At 34.4% G+C, this 22,207-nt stretch overlaps 1 protein-coding gene across 1 annotated transcript in view; it reads right to left on the bottom strand.

Moving 5' to 3' along the window:
* Positions 1-22,207, bottom strand: part of l(1)G0020 (RNA cytidine acetyltransferase l(1)G0020) — a 200,151-nt gene that overhangs the window by 56,596 nt on the left and 121,348 nt on the right. Inside the window, exons 11-13 of the mRNA XM_090404566.1 lie at positions 13,957-14,058; positions 12,220-12,294; positions 3,938-4,191 (exon numbers count right to left, since the gene is read on the bottom strand). Coding sequence (XP_090260692.1) covers positions 3,938-4,191; positions 12,220-12,294; positions 13,957-14,058 — 431 coding nt within the window. The remainder of the gene's footprint in view (positions 1-3,937; positions 4,192-12,219; positions 12,295-13,956; positions 14,059-22,207) is intronic.

Genomic DNA, 22,207 nt, shown 5'->3' with positions numbered 1-22,207 from the left:
AGGTGATTATAAAAAGCAGTATTATCCTGTTCTCTTCCTTCTTCTGGGGCATATAAACCAATTATTGTTAAATAGCCTCTATCTATTTTTATTCTAGCTTCTATTATTCTTTCATTCCATAATTTATAATGTTTTAACTGTTTTGAAAGGGAGTTATGTATCCAAATCATGACTCCTGCTTGTGCTCTTTGGTCTCTGTCGACTCCACTGTATATCACATTAAAATTTTCAGTTCTCATAGTTCCTTTTAATTTCTTTTTTGTTTCAGTGATTACTGCTATTTTAAAATTTCTTTCATTTAATAACTGGTCTAATTCTATTTCTTTATATGCTATTCCTCTTACATTCCAGTTTGCTATGTGTATTATATTTTGTTGTTTCCATTTTCGTTTTTCCCTTTTCCATTCCAGGGTCGTTTCCCATAGATTCAATCCGATTATCTTTTTCTGTCAGCTTACAAGTAGGATTATGTTCTCCATGTCAGGGGACTAGCCTGACGATGGAATAGTCCAGTGGTAGGGCTGCTACCTTAAGGCTTCTGAACAAGCAAAATAAGTATTGTTATAGTTTTGAACAAAAAAAAAATTCTGTTGTGATAGCTTATTGTCCCTATATCATATCATGTGTCTCTCTGCTTGATTTATCTATTTTACTGGATGATAAACCTCAGTTAATTACGAATCAAACTCCTACTGCCTTAATATGAGACCTGCTAATTCACCTTCAGTTGAAAAGCCTTCAAAGGTTCTTATATTCTAGATGAGATTAAAACCAGTTTCTGAAGGCCAAATGTCACACCATTCCCATGACTGAATTTCTAAGGTGAAAGAAAGGTGGGAAAACATTGTAGAATTTTATAACATGATAGCAAAGCAACTGTTAGTTTTTGACTTGCAATATTTGAACTACTGAACAGATAAGGGATGAGCCCATGATGTAATTTTTTTTCCCCCATTTCATATTCAGTTTGATTTTGTAATAATAAAGATATTCTAAAAACTCATTGCCAAAATTTTATTAAACTGCTAATTTATACACTGCTTAGGATAGGTATTAGCAATCTACACTATTTATAGTAAAAATATACTGCCATCTGAATCATGAATAACATGATTCTTGAAGACTGCTATTAATGCAGGAAATTACTGACATGAATTTCTTTAGTATTTATATCATCATCAATTTCCTGATATATACCCTCCCAAGGTTCAGGTTACTATGACAACACCACATGATTAAGTTTACATTATCATTAATCTCCTATCCACAATTTTGTTCTATAGGTTCTCCATTCACAATGCAGTTGATATTTACAATGCTTCTGCCTATTTTCATTGTCTTTGTCTTGTTATTGCTCACCTTCATACCATATCTATTACAACAGTTATTCAATTTAGTCAGGGAATCTTGCAGACTTGTACTGGATTTATTTAAAAGTATAACATCACCTATAAGTCTATTACTTATAGGCACTCTGATATTGTCATCTCTAACCTTTCGTTCTTCTAAGGCAGTTCTAACTGAATCAATCCACCTTTTATTTAAGTGGCCATACCAACTTAGATTAGTACTGCCATACCACCTTAATATTTATATAGTATTTAATAATGATTAGTCAAGTTTAGAATGTCTTCAAATAAGTTTTATTTTCAAAATGACTTTGAATATAAAATTGTATCTTATATTCCACAGAAAAATCAATTAACAAGAATTATATTGTAGATTTGCTGTTGTATTATCATCTTAAAACTATTCTTTCCAAAAAAGCAAAACACAGGATTAAAGTTACTAGAACCAAAGCATTCTGAAAATCATAGTGACTATTTTGTCCTCAAACTAAAAATTTGAATGCAGCTGCTCTTTGCAAAAAGAAAATAAGACAAATTTTTTTTTTTTATATCAATACCACACATGGAAGGGTGTAAAACTGATACCTCACCTCAACACTGTGAGAAAAGGTTACAGAGAGAGAAGGAATCCATCTATGTTCTTTCTCGGACAGCAAAGGCTGTAATTTTGAGGAAGCTATTCCATAAAAAGAGGTGGATGCAATGAAAGAGGAAGAGAAGTTATTTTAGTACATATGGACTGTGAATGAATGCTTATAGTAGCTGTTCAGTCTTAGTCTTGGGGTTATCATTTAATCATAATCCCCCTCTTTCTTTGTAGTATGAATCATTCTTAGGAAACTTTTTATCATTCACCACCACAAAAGTTTGAACAGTAAACCAAGGTTGGACATATTTTCGGATTTATAGAATGCCAGCAGCCACAAAGGTGAAAAGTAATGTTTTGAATAGAAAAGGGGTATCCAGTTTTCTAGAGACTGAAGGGGCTATGGCAGAAGAGTTTGTACTTCTGCCATAGCCCTTAAACTCTCTTCTTGACCCAAGAAGTCTACCAGCAAAATTCCTTGTCTGTCTCAAAACACAGTACACATGATTTTCCAAGTGGAAACCAGTTTCCTTCAATTTTGTCTTGACTGGTGATGAGGTGTGCCTCCACTCCACGGACTGTTGTTTGGATTAAGAGGTTGCATGCAACACCCAAGTCTTGTCCCCGGTGACAAGTTTTACACATTCAGAAGAGTGTGTAAAGGAGAGAGTTTAAGGAATTGGTTATAAAATAACTTGAAGCTCCAAACAGCTGTGCACTACATCTGCTGATTGACGAAGAGAAACAGAATGCACAGTCATCAGCTAAACTATGGATTGGATTTGAAGTCCACAAGAGATTATTTGTACAAGAGAAAGAGTAGGTGAAAGACCTTGGGGCTTCAGTATTAATTAAAGAAATCTCAAGAGAAGCACCTATCAATGATAATGTGTAGTGAACAACCAGAGGAAGCTTGTGACCCATTTACAAAGGGGAATAAACAAATCCATAAATTTTATTATGTCCAGCATAGATAAATGTCCTGGAAATGTCAAGAGTAATGACACAAACCACAGAAAGGTTTCTCCAAACCTTTCCGTGGCTTGTATCCAAAAGTAGATAATGGTATTTGATGACTCTCAGTTAACATTCATATGTTAACTGAGAGTCATCAAATACAGATTCCCATTCGTTAATTAGTGGTTCTCCAGCTGATGAAGAAATTGGCTGTTGATGATTTTTTTCAGGAGTTGCTTAAACATCAATGTTAGATAATTGCCATACCAACAATATATCTAACATAAGGAAATATAACTTTTACTTATGTCTAAATAACTGATGATTGAAAATGTAATTCATTGACAGTCATAACCAGAAATGTTTCAGCTGCCATGGTAGATTTAAATTCAATTGTCTATCCTTGAAACATTATGTCATTGCTCTAATCTTAATTGAACTGACTGCATTCTTTAACTCCAAGTTTTGGGAAGTAATCACCATAAATTGTTTATATTTTTATTTACTATTTTTTTTTTTTAATTACACAATTATACTGGCCACCAGGGAACTTTAATATTGTTGTCTCCTGCTCACTCAGCTGTGACCGAGACACATGAAAGCATAACTCATGTTGTTTGACTTGTTCTTATGTTAATATTTTTGATGTGGTAACTAATTTTTTTGCACTCTCCCTAATATTACAGTGAACAAAATACAAGTCATAAATAAATTCTAATTTTCTTTACATGTGTTACAAGCTAAATTTTACAAGTATCATTACAGTGTGTGTGCATTTTTCTTTTCTTTTATTGCTTGATCTTTATTCTTTAGAATTCACGTTGTATTGAATGTGCCATTACAGCTCACCAACCAAAAAAGGAAAAAAATTTGTGTGTGTGAGAGATAATTTTTTATCATTGACATGTGATCATAATCAAATATACAATGAAACAATACATAGATAATTGCAACACAGAGAAAAAAGAGAAGGGGTTAATAATTTATATCCATATTATGTAAATATATATGGATACAATCTGCTTATAACACAATGTACACTTACCTTAGTAAGTCTGCTGTCAACCCATATGAAACGCCCAAGTAATCAAGTGACTCTGGAGTTCTTTCACTTAACTGCATCAATAAAGGAGGCAAAGATTTTTGAGGAATTATTTGTTCTTCTAGAAGTCCTACACCATTTTCATCTATGGGTTCAATTTCATGTTTTGTTTGTGGTACAATACTTTCTTCCAAACTAGGAATTTTCCCTTCATAATAATGTTGTAACAACTGCATTGCACGACTTCCATAACCCATCTAAAGAATGTAATGAATTCTTTAAATATCAATCTTATTGAAAATATTTTTAATCACTGACATATGATCATAATCAATTTTACAATGAAACAATACATATTAATAGTTAAATAAAATATTCAACAGGGATTGCACCTCAATTTAATTTAACAATAATTAAGAACTTCTTGTTTATAAAAAACATGGAATATCATAGAGACCTGAGAGAAGCAGATTCTGCCTATTAGCTAAACAATTACCATTTTAACTATATCTGCTTCTGCTTACATATGAACATAAAAGGTAAACTGTCATCTAAGAATTGGCCACTAAACACACATTTTCCTACTCAAGTAAATTAAGTCAGATTAACATATAATATAAAAACCAAGAGTTGGTGAGCAACTGCCAATGCCAGTCTGGTGGCTGAGTAGATAGCTTACCACTTCAAACCAATAGACTGGTGGATTCAAACATCAAGTGAATGGTTATGAATATCTTTAGGTGCTTGATGAATTTCATTGGCTGGTGTGACACTACACCCTGTATTGACTCAAAGTAGAAACCATTTTCTAGACACTGATTACAAATCAACCTGATGAATCCCTGGCTTTCTCTGTTTACAGAAAACCGACCCATACAGGTAGATACATTCACCAACAGTCATCCCCTCCCCCAACAATATGGGACTATAAAAACCGTATATAACAGGGCTAAATTAATCTGTTTAGACAACAATGCCCTAACTACTGAACTTAACCATATCCTTAACACCTTGTTAACCAATAGCTATAGCCCCCAAAAAATATTAAAACCAGTTAACCACAATTCCCCCCCCCCCTTTTCTTAACAGAGATTACACTAAATCTATCACCATTCCATATATACGGGGCACGTCTGAAAGCTCACAAAAATTCTAAAAAAATATGACCTGACTACCTGTTACAAACCACATAAGAAATTGGCATCCCTTATCCACTCCACCAAAGACCAGCCACTTCCCCTAGACCAGTGTTTCTCAATGTGGGGGCGTACACCCCCACAGGGGAGGGCAATTAGAAATGTACATGTACATATTTATATTATACTTTTTCAGAACTTGGTTGACTATTATGTTAAAGGGGGGGGGGGGGTCAAAATCTTTGAGATGTTGAAGTGGGGCATGATCCAAAAAAAAAGTTGAGAAACACTGCCCTAGACCTACCTGGAGTATACCACGTCCCTGGCAGCTGTAAACTGTCCTACTACAGCCAATCAGGCAGGACAGCTAATATCAGTATTTCCGAACACAAAGACTATATCCAGTTTCACCAATACAGCCGCTCAGGACTTGCAGACACTAGATACCCACCACAGAATACGCTAGAAGAAAGCCACTTTACTACACTGTAGCAAATATAAATATGAAAGATTGTTCTTGGAATCAGCCTTAGCTCTAAAAAACTTTCCAAATCTCAACAAATTTGGATGCATGAGACTGTCCCAAATTTGGGAAGCTTGCATCCTTAGAACATCAGCCAAGACAACCCAATTTAGCCCATTAGGCTAAATTGGATTGCTACCTTATATATAAACCTTTAGGACTCTAAGACCAATGCCAATTGCCTTCTTCAGCCTCATTTGCTTGTTGTTAGCTTGCATGAACATATCATAGTTCTATGTTCCCAGAAGATGGAAATGTAGCATTGCCAAAATATAGGAAGGTATTGATTAAAGTTTTTTAATTAACGTTTTAGTATATGTTGTCATTTCCTGAAAAATTCAAAGTCTTCCGCTGACTTTGTGAAGCCCATCCTGTTCCTCGGCTGTTTCTGGTTAAATATAAGCCAGATTGCGAGTACAAAAGTCTGTGAATGACTGCAGTAGTTGGTGGCCTCTCAAGTTTAACTTCCAGTCAGTTGGGCCATTTCATTTACAAGAATTCATAAATAATTCTGAATTGTGCAAACACCTGCTCAAACTCAGGGCTTTCCTAATTTAAAGGACTGCCCTTTAAAGCTCGTAAAGCAATCATATATTCTAAGTTAATAGAAGAAACAAAAAAAAAAGAAAAGAGAAAAAATCTAGTAACTAGCAGTTACTTACTTCCAGAAAAGCCTTGAACCCAAAGTTACTGTAAATATAATGAACCACCAAGATCACATTGGAGGAAGATCAAATACTATCAGCTCCATCAGTGAGATAACAAGATGAAATCAACATAGAAGTCATATATTTCCATATACAAGTAGGAAAGAGGAGTATCACCCCATTATTAAAGTACAATCCACGCGGTTAGCCTAGTGGCTTTGCGCTTCACAACCATATGCATGGGGAAGGAGTGTCCTAGGTTCGATTCCCGTCGCCGACGTGAGGAGCTTAAGGATCTTCCTCAGCCAAAGCCAAGTTAGCCAGCCTTGGGCGTGGACGGCAGAGTTTTCCCCCAAGTTTATCTGGGATTTTTCATCCCACAAGCAGGCAAACCGGCCCCGTGAACACATGGATCTACAGCCATAAATACTTAACCCCCATGAGGGGGGGCTCAACTCGCCCCAATAGGGAGGGGGAGAAAAAGGGAGGAAACTCCATACGAATAAATAAATAAATTAAAGTACTGCAGATAGCAGATGAATTGCACCAAAAAGAACAGGAGACAGGCAGGAGGGTGGCTGTTCATTTGAAGAAATCTTGTGTGTGATTAAGACCAGTAAGACAAAATATACAGTTGGTTGTTGCTACATGCTAGGAAGTTTCACAGATGATCTGGAAGACATGCATTGTCAAATTGGTACAATGAGTACAGGATGAGTGATTATTATGGGGGAATTCAACTATGGAGATATAGGCTGGAAGGAAGAAAGATCACATGGCAGAAAGGAAATAGAATTTATACGCCTGCTGAGAGATAATTACTTAAGGCAGAATGTAATCAAGGAGACTAGGGGTGGGAAAGCATTGGACCTAGTCATAGGATCAGAAAAGATATTCGTAACCAAGGTGCCAACATTGCCTATAATTGATGAAAGTGACCATGCAGTCTTGACTTGGGAGATTTAAAATATGAGGAATATTCTATCAAGAAGGGGTATCTGCGGAACTACACGGCAGGTGATTAAGACATACTTAGGAAGAAGCTTAAATCTGTACCATGGTATAAAAAAACTGCAGGGTAAGGATGTTAGTAGTGAATGGGATATAATTATGGGTCATCTAGAGGAAGCAGTATTAAATTGTATACCTAGGGTAAGGAGGTTTAATCAGGTAGAAGTTAGATGGATGAGTAATATCATTAAGCACAAGCTGCAGAAGGAGAAAATGCTGTGAAGGGTATATAAAGAGAAAGATGGCCAGCAAACTCATGAACAGTACAAGGCTTGGGCAAGGAAGGTGACAAGCATGGCAAGGAAGGCAAAATAAGATTATGAGAAGAATCTAGGCAACCAGGCCAAAGGAAATCCCAAAGAGTTTTTTTTGAAGTGGCAAGTAAGAGGAAGAATGACTACGGAAGATTAACCTTAATGAGTGATGATGGTCAAGAGGTGACAGAAACAGATAAAATAGCAGAGTTACTGTGTGACCACTTTTCAACAGTATACCATCCTAGTGAGGTTACTGCTTTAATATGAGACAGATACTAATGTGAGAACAAAGGTGGATGAATTGAAGGTTCTTAGGATATTGCAGAATCTCAATGTATATACATCTATGGGATTAGATGAGATATGCCTCAGGTTTTGAAAGAATGTACAAGGGAACTGGCAATGCCTTTGACTAGGCTCTTTAATTTAATTCTCAGCTCTGGTAGAGTTCCAAGGAGTGGAAAGAGGGCAAAATTATTCCCTTGCATAAAAGAGGTTCTAAGACTATAGTAGCAACTTACAGACCAATCAGTATCTCAGGTAAAAGTACTAGAAAAATTGGTAAAAAAAAAAATTCATGAATGGGTAGATTAAAATATGATACTGTATGAGGATCAACATGGTTTTGTGAAGGATAGATCATGCCTTAGTAATTTACTAACTTTTTATAATAGAGTAACAAATGAGTTGGATAAAGGAAATGCCTATGCAATGATTTTGCAGGATTTTGCAAAGGCATTTGACAGAATACTACATGGAACTCTGTTACGGCAAATTAGAACAAATGGGAATGGATATAACACTAGTTAAGTGGAAAAGAGGATGGCTGCTGGACACATATCAAAAAGTGGTATATAGACGGGCAGAATCGAGGAGAAAACAGGTGACCAGTGATGCACCACATTCAGGGCTGGGACCATTGCTATTTAATTTGTACAAAAACGATATAGGAAATAACCTGAAAGGAAATATTCAGTTTCTTGCTGATGATGCAAAATTATGTAGAGTAATAGTTAATCAAAGCAATGTGGAGAGCTTGCAGTACGATTTAAACAGGCTGTCAGTATGGGCAAAAGATAATGGGTGTGAGTTTAATGTGGAGAAATGCAAAGTAATGCATTTTGGGATAAATAGATTACAAATTGTGTATCACATTGATGGCACTCTCTAGGACAGTGCTTCCCAAACTTCTGGATGTCAGGGCCCCCTTTGCAAAAATTAAAATATTTCACGGCCCCCCTCGAAAAAAAATCGTAATAGATATATTATTATAATATTTAATGTATTTATATTCAATACAAAACATACACAGCGAATATTGCAAAAATCAAATGCAAATATTACATTTTTTGCCTCTTACCATTTGGTTCTGAAGACGATGCGGGCTGTTCTGGTAAAATATGAAATACTGTCCTTTTTTTTTTTTTTTTTTTAGTCTGTTTCTGATTGTTCACGGGATTTTTTTTTAATTTTTTATCAGCCACTTATTGATCTCAGGGTTAAATTTTTTAACGTAAAATAGATCAAATAATATCACCACTTACCGATACTGGCACACCACAGATTGATAAAATGAAATTAGTGAATATTACCTGAATAAGGGAATCCCCGGACCAGGAACATTTTTTTCTTTTGTGACTTTTCTCCCTTTACGGTAATTAAGCCTAACGCGAAACAGACAGCAAAGGCAGGTTATTAAAACGTGCATATGATTGGTGCGGTATTAACAAAAGATCGCACAATCGAAATATAAAAGCATAGCTGACAATTGAGTTGAAATGCTAACTCTTTTCAACCGAATTCCATATGTGAAACTGCCATAACATATATATATATATATATATTACTTAGTTTTAACACTTTTACGAATTTTAACATGTTCGGTTGAATTTTATTGCTGCCTTGGGAAATCGAACTCACACACATCTAATTAATAACAATAGTTTTTAGTTAGATACTGTGTTTACCCATGCAACATATGGTTTTGTTTCTGTATGAGGGGACATGTGATTCATTAATTAGTGTGTTTTTATCCCAGTTGTCTCTAATTGCACTATTTGTTGAGAAATATATTACACAGACTCCTCATACCTTATTCACTGGCATAATAAAAGTACTCGTTTTGATTGCCTCTGCAGTATAGTGGCTGTTAGGGAGGGGTGTTGTTTACCACTGCAAGTGAGTTACTATCTCCCCACATGAACTTGTTTAAGCCTTTTTTCATGTGTGAAGTATATGCGAAACTTTTATTGGTAACAGAAAACTAGCTCGGATGACAGTGATAATATAAAACGAGTTTTGATATGTATATAAAGTCAATATCAACAGTCCCTGATTAGGAATGCGTGATGAAAGGGACAGGAAGATTTGGAGCTTCCCTGGAGAGCATTCGAAGTAAATACAATTAACCACTGCTTTGAAATGAAACATATGAATAAGCAATATTTACTAATATTCATTAAGCGTCGAAATACGCAGGAAGCAAAGTTTGTGAACCAACACCAATGTGTGAATTTTTCCATTAAAATATAAAAAATAACAAAAAAGAAATAATAAATAATAAAAGTTAAATACGTTTCTTTTAAATAAAAAAAATCTACTTTGTCTTAAAACATTTTAAATTTGTTTTCATTATTTCACGGCCCCCCTCAACAAAACCTACGGCACCCAAGGGGGCCGCGGCCCACAGTTTGGGAAGCGCTGCTCTAGGAGACAGATGAAGCTAGAGATTTAGGGCTGGTGGTAGACAGACAGTTAAAGTTTAGAGGACATATTGCTAAGGTAGCCCATAAGATTACTTGGCTATTGAAGAACACATTAACAAGTCGAGATAAGGAAATTGTCATCCTCTTTATAAGGTCTTGATATGACCACATCTGGATTACTGTGCTTTATTCAACTTCCAGGGATGACCCCTGGAAGTTAAATAAAGGTGTGGTCATTAAGGGTGTGAGGACTAGATTTTTTGCTTGGAGAGTTGTGAATGAGTAGAATGGATTGCCAGAGTCAGTTGTGGTTGTGAGTGCTTTGTCTGTTAATGGGTTCAGTTCAAGGAGAGGTGTGATAGATTGTGTCTCCCGCATTGAGTCTTCAGACTCCATGGAGGCACCTGTATAATAATAATAATAATATGACTAGTAATATCTACTTGATATTTGTGGAATAATCTATCTAGCTATATATTCAAATATCCCCCTGCACCAAAAAAAATTATCTGGAGTCAAAATTACAGTTTATTATATATTATTATGATATTTTAAAGTTTTTTTTATTTAAATGTATGCTTTCCTTATGTTTGTATTTGCATGAAGCAAGCAAAGATACTGAGTTTGCTTGAATTTTATGGAAACCTTTTATCTATATTTGCCATGGTGTCCACTTTTAGTAAGTAATTTGGCACTACAACAAACGAGGAAGAAAGCCTGGCAAATATCGTAGGAAGCAGCAGCGTACAGAGTATTGAACGGTCTTTAGACAAAACCTGTAAGCACAGTTCACAAAGTCATAAGACAAATTCTGCACTATTAAAAAAAAAAAGCCCATAAATATATTCAACAAACTATCAATTTGAAATTTTAGTACTCCATCTATTACTTACTAGAGACACTGAAGTGACTACTACTCACATTATGGAAATAAATGAACTTACCTCAGTGTTCAAACTTCATAAAATAATGTTTCATTTCAGCTCTTTTCATGGAAAATTAAAAATAATAAATGTTCTTGCACTATGAAAATAATGTTTTTTTTTTTTAATTTTAAAACAGTGCTGAAACTAATAATGGCAGTGTGCACACAAGTAAAAAGAACAGTGTACGCATTAACAGATATTTAAAAAAAAAAAAAAAAAAAAAAACAAGAGTGAGAGAAAAGAACAAGAAGATAGAGAACTGTGGTTGTTTCAGTTTTTTCAACATATGGAGATTTGACAGAAACGTAAAAATTCTTGTATAGCAATAGTTTGTTAGTGCTTAGAGAGTGAGCATGTCAGAAAAGTATTCTGTTAATATGAAGTAAATGAGGCACTGAAAAAGGAAATCATCTGAAAATAAAGTTGGAAAGTTTATTATTAAAGATGTTCATCCATATAAGACATTTATGTTTTGCATTTATTCATTCTGATTTACAGTTATGCAAATTTGTTGAAATTTATAAAATAAGTTATGCTACAAAAAATCATGTAACTAACCTTCCCTAAAGAATATTCAGGTCATAATAAGATTCAACACAACCTGTTTTGCTGAAGGAAAGAAAGGCTATCAACTCAGCTAACCAGGAATGCATTCTTCTTCTTCTTCACTCTTCTACGTGTTAGGCCTACTGGCTTACTACAGAGCTATCTTAAGCCCTTCTAAGTTGTATCTGTCCCGAGGATAAGGTGATTAGCCCTATGCCTCCCAGCATATTCTATGGCTGTAGCTGCATGTGTTCATGGGGCCGATTTGTCTACTTGCAGGAGGGAAAACCCTGTGTCCACGCCCAAGACTGGCTAACTTGGCTATGACTGAGAAAGATCCTTAAGCTTCTCACATCAGCAATGGGAATCGAACCCAGGACGCTCCCTTCCCAGGCATATGGTTGCGAAGTGCATAGCCACTAGGCTAACCATGTGGACTTGCGTTAATCCTTTATTTAGTGAAACACTATTTCAGTTTTTAAAAATTCATTATCAAATAATAAAAAAGTAAAAGTCAGACAAAACTTAACATACCCTCTGATAATCTGGATGGGTGGCAATTCTAACAATGCGAGCTCCTGATAATGAAGGAAAATCATGATCTTGGAACTGGAATAGTTTAATTTGAAATAATTAAAAAGCAATTACATGTGAAAATTTCATTTATTCAAATAAGACCTACATGATATTCTAAAATAACTAAGAAACAGAATCATTTTCAGAATGAATTAAAATTAAATTCATTAAAATGGATTTTAGAATGGAATTTGATGGGAAAAACAGCCATGCAGGATCATATCTTGTTTCTTATTGCATTGATGTGGGTTTTTTAATATTTCTCTTTGGATGCTGTGATGAAAAAATTGTAGTCATGAAAGCTATTTTTGTATGCTACCATAACTCGATGTTTTGTGTCTGCTGTATGTGCTGTTGGTCCTAATTTGCATTTCTTTTTTTTTATACATGTCCTTAGTATGATTTAACACACATATCTCTCCTGGCAGGCACATCTGTCCCACACAGCAAATTCCACATGAACAAATAATCTTGTATACTACTAGTTTTTGAGTGATAAATAAGGAGATTTTGGAGGTCATAGAAGACTTGAGATCTTGTTTAGTAGGAAGAAAGCAACTTTTATTCTTTGTTAATGCAATATCCTTGCTATCTCGTCTGTGACAAACCACATGTACTGGAGGGATACAGCTGCTGTACATTCTTGTGTTATTTATTCATCTGTTTGATGGACAAATTTAGAATATTCTCATCTGATGTCATATGTCTTGTTTCAAAGGGTTTTTATAATACCAATATTTTTTGTGCTAGATGGTGTTGGAATCTTACATAGATCTTATGTTAGTTTTCTATGGATAGAAATATGGATATGGATAAGCTTAGCTATGAATGAATAGCTAAGCTTATTTTGTATGGAGACCTCCAGGAGAATATAAAAAAGGCAGGTATCTTTTGTTTTCTAAGTCAACAGTAAACTTATATGGTGATCCACGCTGTTAAGATCACCAAAGTCTTGTAGATTTTCAGAGCCTGGCCATTATGATGAATAAATATGGCCATCCAGATATCATAGTCAAACTTTAGGTCATAATTCCCTAGGGCCTATTTTTCAAATGATTGCATGAAGAAGCCCTCTTTCTGTTCATAGGATCTGTCCTGGAATTGAAGAATGTGTTGTTGACGTTCCCTATCCACATACCCCTCAGAAGCAATATTATTCTACCTATAAATTCAGTGTCAGACTAGTAGATAGCAAAAAATTCTGAATAGTTGCAATGGGCATGTCATAATACTGTCCAAAAGCTGTGATGAAAGTCCCTTGAGGATAAAGATATTCTGAAGAAAATTCACTACAACAAACTACTGCTACAGTAAACTAGTTCTGTGATCCCTACAAGTTCTTCAGATTGAGAGAAAAATGTGCTGACAAACAGATTCTTTAACAAACCTTGAATACAAATACAGTCAACTCTCACAGAGACTACAGAAATGGGATTACAGTGAATTTCTTTTAGCATAAGCACTGTACCTATATGGCTTTGGTCAGGACTTTTCAGCAGTTTGTTATAGTGAGTGAGCATCTTGACAGAAACATGTACTGTATTATAAAGTCATATGCAAATTCACTTGTGTTTAAATCATTAGAATACAGAATTCTACACGCATTTTAGCTAAATAACAGTTATACTACTCTACAGTTTAAGTCAATCATCATATGCAACTAATTATTAAACAGAATCATTCATTTTGAATTACCTGTTGAGAAATTGTCCATGGAATAAGGTCTCCAGACGCTCTCTTCCCTCTATTAAGGCTATTTATAATATTTTCTTTTGAAATTTCTCCTTCGAGGCACACCTAAAATTTTAATAATTATATATATATATCAATCAATACACTGCTGCTTGGCAAATTTTAGAATAACTTCTTTTGACAAGAACCACTAATACTCAAAATTTCACCAAATAAAGTGTCAACTAGGATAGTTTTACATTTATCAGGAATCATTAAGCGGGGCTTATGGGTCAAAGCTGTATAACTGAGAGGAGACCTCCACATAGCTTTTAAAGAAATGCAGAGAACCGATCAGGGTTTCTAAGAAGCCTGAATGGCAAAGAAATGGAGCTAGCTGAGGAATTAGATAAGTACCAGATCGACATAATAGGAGTGACTGAAACAAATAAGCCAAAAACTGGTGAGATCTCTCTGAGCAATAAATACAAAATGTTATATTCAGGCAATGACAATCAAGGAAAAGAAGGAGTAGTCATAGCATTCAACACTAAATACAAGGCTAATCTTCTGGAATGACAGGCAATTTCAAGTAGTCATGTGGGTAAATATTAGAAAGGGGAACTGGACAATGAGACTTATTTGTGGCTATGGTCCCACAGAAGGTTCTGTAAGGTAGAAGTGGAGGAATTTTTTGAGGCTTTAGAGAAAGCAACTAATACAATGAAAAATTGGTCCTTGTTGGAGATTGAAATAGCAGAGTAGGAAATGAGTGCCAGACATACAAAAATATTTTGGGAAAATTTGGAGAAAAGAGCAAAGCTAATAATAATGGCAAATACCTGTTGGATATTTGCTCAGGACATGGACTGGTTAGTACTAACACAATGTTCAAACATAAAAATATGCACAAATTCACATGGAGAGAGGAGACAAGAAAGAAGAAAAGTCTCCTTGACTATGTTATTGTAGATAGTGAGTTTTGTCATTGGTGCAGGACACTAATGTGTACAGGGATTTGAAATTGGAAGTGATTACCATTTAGTCTTGAGCAGGATAAAATTGAAAAGAAGAACATGTAAGAAAGTTTTAAAGCAAATAAAAGTTGAGAAGCTCTCAGATGTGTACTGTAGACTAAATGCAAACATTATTCAAGAAAAAATGAAAGAGTTTGAAAACAGAAACCAAACGTTGGAGATTCAGTGGCAAGCCCTGAAGAAACCACTGATTCAGCCAGAGGCTTGTGGGGAGGTTGTCTTCAAGAATAAAAAAATGGTGGACACAGAAAGTTAAAGAGGCAGGAGTTGAGAAGGATTGTGGAAGAGAAGCTTGATGAAGAACAAGATGGATACAGGACAAATAGAGGTTGTCAGGATCAGATTTTCACTTTGCAACAAATAGTTGAGAAATAATGGAAACATAGCAAAGATCTGTATTTAAGTTTTGTAGATCTGAAAAAGGCATATGACAAGGTACCAAGAGAAAAACTATTCAAAATGCTACAGTTGTATGGCGTCAATGGAGCATTATATCAAGCAATACTTAATCTTTATTTGAGTCGTAAGTCAGCAGTTAGAATTGAAGGAAGTACAGGAAGATGGTTTAATGTTAAATCTGGTGTCAGACAAGGAAGTACATTATCTATATGGATCACATTATGAAGGAAAGTGATATTAAACCTGATATCAAAATTGGAGATGTTAATATCAGCTCTTTGTTTTATGCGGATGATGTTATACTTCTAAATAAATCTGCAAGATTCCCTGACTTATTTTTATAATTGAATAACTGTTGTAATAGATATAGTATGAAGGTGAGCAATAACAAGACAAAGACAATGAAAATAGGCATAAGCAGTGAAAATATCAACCACTGTGAATGGAGAACCTATAGAATAAGTAAAACTTTTCAGCTACTTAGGCACAGTTTTTAGTGAAGGTGGGAAATTAAATATGGAAATAGACAACAGAATCAATAAAGCCAGTATGGTAGGAAGTCAACTGAATAAATTTATATGGAATAAGAGAGAAATTAGTCAGAACACTAAATTAGCTGTATACAAGACAGTGTTCAAACCAATTTTAACTTATGGATCTGAGAGTTTGGTCAGAAGTAAAACACTTGATCAAAGACTAGAGACCACAGATATGAGAATCCTGAAAAAGATTAAGGGCATGAACAGATGGCATCAATGGCAATATCATATTAAAAACAACTTGACATTATTAGCATCCAGGAATGTGTTAGCAGAGTTAATCTCAGATGGTATGGTCACTTAAACAAAACAGGAGAGGAAAGATTAGCAAAACAAGTGTTCTCTGCCAGGTTGGCATAAAATGCACTGACAACAAAACATAAAGAATTGGCAAAAACAATACATTAAATACACAAAATGACAACATGAAAAGGACAAATGCAAACAACAGTGGGAGACAAAGGAAACAAGAGTATGAAATGACAAACACTGAAAATCCTCAATTAATATTTAAATTTCAACATGTTATATTAAGATTAATGTCACTTACCTGAAATCTTCATAATAAATTAAATATGTGCAGTCTGTACCATTAAAATCAAAAAGAACCAGAAAACTTAAGTAGTCACTCAACACAGTCACCTCCAATTATAAAAAGGATGGGAAACAGAGGTGATAAACATTAGTTGGTATTAGTCAACCTGAGAGAGAGGGGGGGGGGAGTGATACATATAGATCCAATTATGTACATCTGGCATAAATTGATACTGTTCTCTTAGAATTGTAAATTAAAGAAAATATCTAATGACATACAGCATTTTTTAATTCAAAGTTCAAATTATGCAATTTGTAGTAACAGCTCATTTTGTGTTCTATGTATCTATAAGGTAAAAAATTCTACATCTTTGATTTAGAATTTCTGAATTTATCATTTAAGTTTTTATTTTAATTGTAAAAAACTAAATTTTTACAGCTTACACATACTTAATTCATTATGAAGATTTTAGGTAAGTGACCTTAATTTAAGATATATAACCTTTCAAAATTTAAATGTTAATTCTCAATTTTTATTTTTATAATTTCACACTTTCTAGTTCTTTCTTTCCTGTCTTATATTACTGTTTAGTTTTGTACTGTTTCATGTTGTAATTTTGTGTGTTTTATGTATGAAAACAGAAAGATTACCAAAACAAGCCTTAAATTACAAACCATTAGGAAAAAGAAAACCAGAACATCCTCTAAAGAGATTCAACAATGACTTCTAAGGCAGAACAGGCCACTCTAAGCCTAAATCCTTGAAAAGCATGATGATGATGCATAGTTCCTGCAGATCCTTTGTTGTCTGTTGTCAACATACATTTCCTCTGATTCTTACTAAATAGCTTAAGGAAATTATAACGTACAATAGAATATATATAAAATAAATTTTAATATACTTCCAATATTTCGCCAACGTCACGTTGCCATTATCACAGAAACTTAAATACAAGATACGTGCATACAAGCACAACACACAGTAAATGAGGAATGAAGCAGGAAGCTATTCTTCCTCCTAAAATTCCTGATGGTGCCCCCTAGCGGACAATGTTGGTATTCTTGGCCGATTGGGCTGAAGGTCTTCTGATGTAGGTTTCCCAAGTTTGGGGCAGTCTCATGCACCCAAATTTGTTTAGGTTTGGATTGTTTCTTAGGGCTGAGGCTGATTCCATGAATAGCCTTTCGTATTTGAATTTACTACGGTGTATTATCGTGGCTTGGCTTTCTTCCACCATATTCTATGCGGGTATCCAGCGCATGGTCTGCAAGACCAAAGTGGCTGTATTAGTGAAATCGGATGTAGTCCTTGTGTTCTGAAATCTGATATTAGCTGTCCTGCCTGTTTGGCCAAAGTAGGACAGCTTACAGCTGCAAGGGACTTGGTATACACCAGGTAGGTCCATGGGAGGGAGGTTGGTCTTTAGTGGAGCAGATAAGAGATGCCAATTTTTTATAAGGTCAATAACAAGAAGTTTAGTCATGTTTTTTTAGGATTTTGTAATTTTTTCTGAGGTGCCTCGGATATAGGGAATGATGATGGATTTAGAGTAATCCTTGTTGCGAAGGGGGGAAGGAAGGGGGGGGGGGGTTGTGGTTTATTAGTTTCAATATTTTTTGGGGGGATAGCCATTGGCTAAGAAAGTGTTGAGAATGTGGTTTAGTTCTGTGGTTAGGGCATTGTCATTTGAACAGATAAGTTTAGCCCTGTTGTGTAGTGTCTTAATGACTCCATATTGTTGTGCGGGGGGGATTGTTGGTGAATGTATCTGCCTGTGTGGGTGGGTTTTCTATAAACTGAGAAAACCAAGGTTCCATCAGGCTGGTGGGAGACTAGTGTGTGTGTGTGTGTGTGTGTGTGTGTGTGTGTAAGAAAGGAAGGCAGGCAGTTGTTTATTTCTTCTTTCAGGGTGAACTTGATTCTGGGGTATTGGTTATTTAAATGTGTTAGGAAGGAGAGGAGTGCATCGGAGCCATGTGGCCAAACAGCGAACACATCATCAACATAGTGAAGCCATATGGTTGGTTTTTGTGGGGCAGAGTTTAAGATTTTCTCTTCAAAAGTCTCTATATAAAAGTTGGCCAATGATTGTATGTTGTAATTTTTTGTAATCTATTGTTGTAATCTTTTGTACGTTGTAATTTCCTTAAACTATTTAGTAAGAATGTATAACCAACGTCTAAGCCTTTCCACGAGAATTCCTCTGATTCTGTTTTTTTTTTCAAGCAATCTAATTTCTTCTGTTATCTGTGATTTACTCTGTTCTATTTTCCATGATTTTCTATTGTTCTGTAGTCAATATATTATTTCCACCATGTTCGTCTTTTGATCATGATGTCATTTGCTTGGAAATTCAGTCCACTATCATCAAAGTTTGCAGCATTTACCATTTGTAATGATGAACTTAAAACAGCATTTGTTCTTTGGGACTTGGGCCAAACTTTTCTGTAGTTCATTATAGCATATAATTTTGTTAGTGTGGTATTTGTGGCTCTACTGTACATCTAATTTTCCTTTAATAAGTCAGACTCAATGACCTGTTATAGCCGAGCAGGATCTTATCTACTCTTAGGAAAAGCCTGTCTACCTTTCTTTTTGAGTTTCTCAGAATGAAAACTCTACCACCTTTATATGAGACCACTTAACTAATCTTCAGCTAAAAAGCACATAATACCAATTGTGCTTCCAACTACTAGAGCATAATTTTAATATAATCTCGCCCTAATTTAGACATACAGCATACATATTATAAATTACAACAATCAGCATATATCTGCATGAGCCTAACCGTTAACGGTATAATCAATGAAACTGGGTGCTCCACTCATCCAGCTAAATCCATTTTACTTTGCCTGTTGTTCTTACTAATTCTTTGTCCCCTATTTAGAATCCTTCAATGGTGTTCTTTATTACACAGTTGGAATTTTCCTGTTTAAATATCCTTTTGGTGCATTATCAGATTTTGGTTTTTTTTTTTTTTACATTTATTATGTTAGTAGAATGGTTATTAGTGTTTATACACTTATAATATGGATAACACGTGCATAAACAATTATGTATACATATACATGATAGCACATACATGGGTTAAGAATCCAAACCAAAATGATGAAAGGTAATTCTCAGTCAAATTACTGTGGGAGGGGGGGGGAAGCACTTATGATGATTCAGTGCATTACTCCATTAATTATTTCTTTTTATAATATTAAACATTTAATTGGGACATTTAAAAACCAAAAGCTAATAAACAGTTTAAAATTCACCTCTTAGAACAGGAGTGTTAGAAACTTATATAAAAGCAGAATAAGAGATAAAATAAAACCAACCACATACAATATTGCAACTGACTGGAAAAATATGAAGGAAATCATACTAAAAGCAGCAGATAAAAGCTTAATATTGGAATAATGACTTAAAGGTAATCAAAAGAAAAACAAACAAAAAAAAACAGCCTTTTAAAATCTATCTGCAAAGCAAAAATACTGCTGACTATATACAATATAAGAAACTACAGGCTGAAGTCAAAAAGCTTTCCAGAAGTATATGAAGAAGATTGGAATAAATATGTTAAATCATTAGAACATGATATCCAGACCACAAAGAACAGGTTTTAAAATTTTCTGGTAACTATAAACAACAGAAAATAATCTAATTTCCAAAGAAGATTGGATAGAACACTACAAAATATTGTGAAATGAAAATCAAGAAATAGAAAACAATGACAAAACTCACAAAACTGAAGATATCAATATACAGGAAAGTAAAGAAGAAATAGTAATGGAAGAATTAGAAAAAAAAGAATTTAAAAAATCAAGAAATATAAAAAGCCTAGGACTAGATGGAATATGCATTAAGCTCTATAAACCTGCAGACAAAAGCTTAAAAGAAAATCCACTTAAACTCGTCAATAATATCTGGAAATATCAAAAAATCCCAGAAGAATGGGAAACTGGAGTAGTAATAAATATTCACAAAAAAGGTCACAAGGACAAATATAGAAATTACAGAGGCATTATTCCTCTTTTAACAACAGCATCTACACTATATGCAAATATCTTAAAGAACAGACTAATTAAATACACAGAAAATTATTTAGAAGAAGAACAGTGTGGTTTTAGAAGAGGGAGAGGAGGCACAGATGCCTCTTTCACAATGCGACATATCATAGAAAAAAGGTAAGAATTTAACCAGCCCACTTTGCCTCTATTTATTGACTATGAAAATGCATATGATAACTTGAAATAACAGAAATCTACTCTGGAAAATATTACAAGACAATAAAATAACTCCTCAAATAATTAAAGAAATAAAAAGTCTATACAGAGAAACAAAAATTTGCATCAAATTTGCAGATGGAACATTATCAGAACCTATAACCATAAATGTGAGACATTTAGGATTATATGTATTTATATAAAATATCATCATAATCATCAAATTCCTGCCATGTACCCTCAAGGGGGTGTACAGGATATGATAGTACTACATGAAAAAAATTACATTATTACTAACTTCCTATCTACAATTTTCCTCCAAATCAGTCTGTTACTTGTCAAGACTCCAACATTATCAGATCTTATATTTCTATCGCCTAAGGCACTTTGTACCATATCAATCCACCTATATCTTGGTCTTCCTCTGGGTCGTTTTGCTACCAACCTGGCAGAGAATACTTGTTTTGCTAATCTTTCCTCGCCCATTCTGTTTAAGTGACCATACCACCTGAGATTAGCACTGCTAACACATTCCTGGATGCTGACAATGTCAAGTTCTTTCCTAATATTCTCGTTTTTAATATGATATTGCCATTGATGCCATCTGTTCACACCTCTAATCTTTCTCAGGACTCTCATATCTGAAGTCTCTAGTCTTTGGTCAAGTGTTTTACTTCTGACCCAGCTCTCAGATTCATAAGTTAAAACTGGTTTGAACACTGTCTTGTATACAGCTAATTTAGTGTTCTGACTAATTTCTCTCTTATTCCATATGAATTTATTCAATTGACTTCCCACCATACCAGCTTTGCTGATTCTGTTGTCTATTTCTATATTTAATTTACCATTTTCAGTAAAAATCGTGCCTAAGTAGCTGAAATGTTTTACTTGTTCCACAGGCTTCATTTACAACACAGTTGACATTTTCAATGATTCTGCCTATTTTCATTGTCTTTGTCTTTTTATTGCTGACCTTCATACCATATCTATTACAAGAGTTATTCAATTTTGTTAGAGAATCTTGCAGACTTGTAGCGGATTTATTTAGAAGTACAACATCGTCCGCATAAAGCAAAGAGCTGACATTAACATCTCCAATTTTGATATCATGTTTAATACCACTTTCCTTCATAATGTGATCCATATAGATAATGAATAACAGAGGGGATAATGTACATCCTTGTCTCACACCAGATTTAACATTAAACCATCTTCCTGTACTTCCTTCAATTCTAACTGCTGACTTACAATTCAAATAAAGACTAAGTATTGCTTGATATAATTCCCCATTGACACTATATAACTGCAGTGTATTGAATAGCTTCTCTAAATTAAGAATAATTTATATAAAATATTTATATTTTATATAAATTAAATTAAATAAATATTTATATTTTATATAAATAGAATCCTAAAAGAATGGGAAATAACTGTGAAAGATGGAACTAACAAATAATATACAGTTAAATACAATACTTTATGCAGATGATCAAGTACTAATTTTAAATTCAGAAAATAAACTCCAAATTGCAACTAACCATCTAAATGAAA

This window comes from Typopeltis vanoorti, chromosome 15 (genome assembly GCF_054136105.1).
Source record: "Typopeltis vanoorti isolate ZY-2024b chromosome 15, IOZ_Tvanoo_1.0, whole genome shotgun sequence".
NCBI lineage: Eukaryota > Metazoa > Arthropoda > Arachnida > Uropygi > Thelyphonidae > Typopeltis > Typopeltis vanoorti.
The sequence above is the reverse complement of the archived record's forward strand: the minus strand, read 5'-3'. Positions and strand labels throughout refer to the sequence as shown.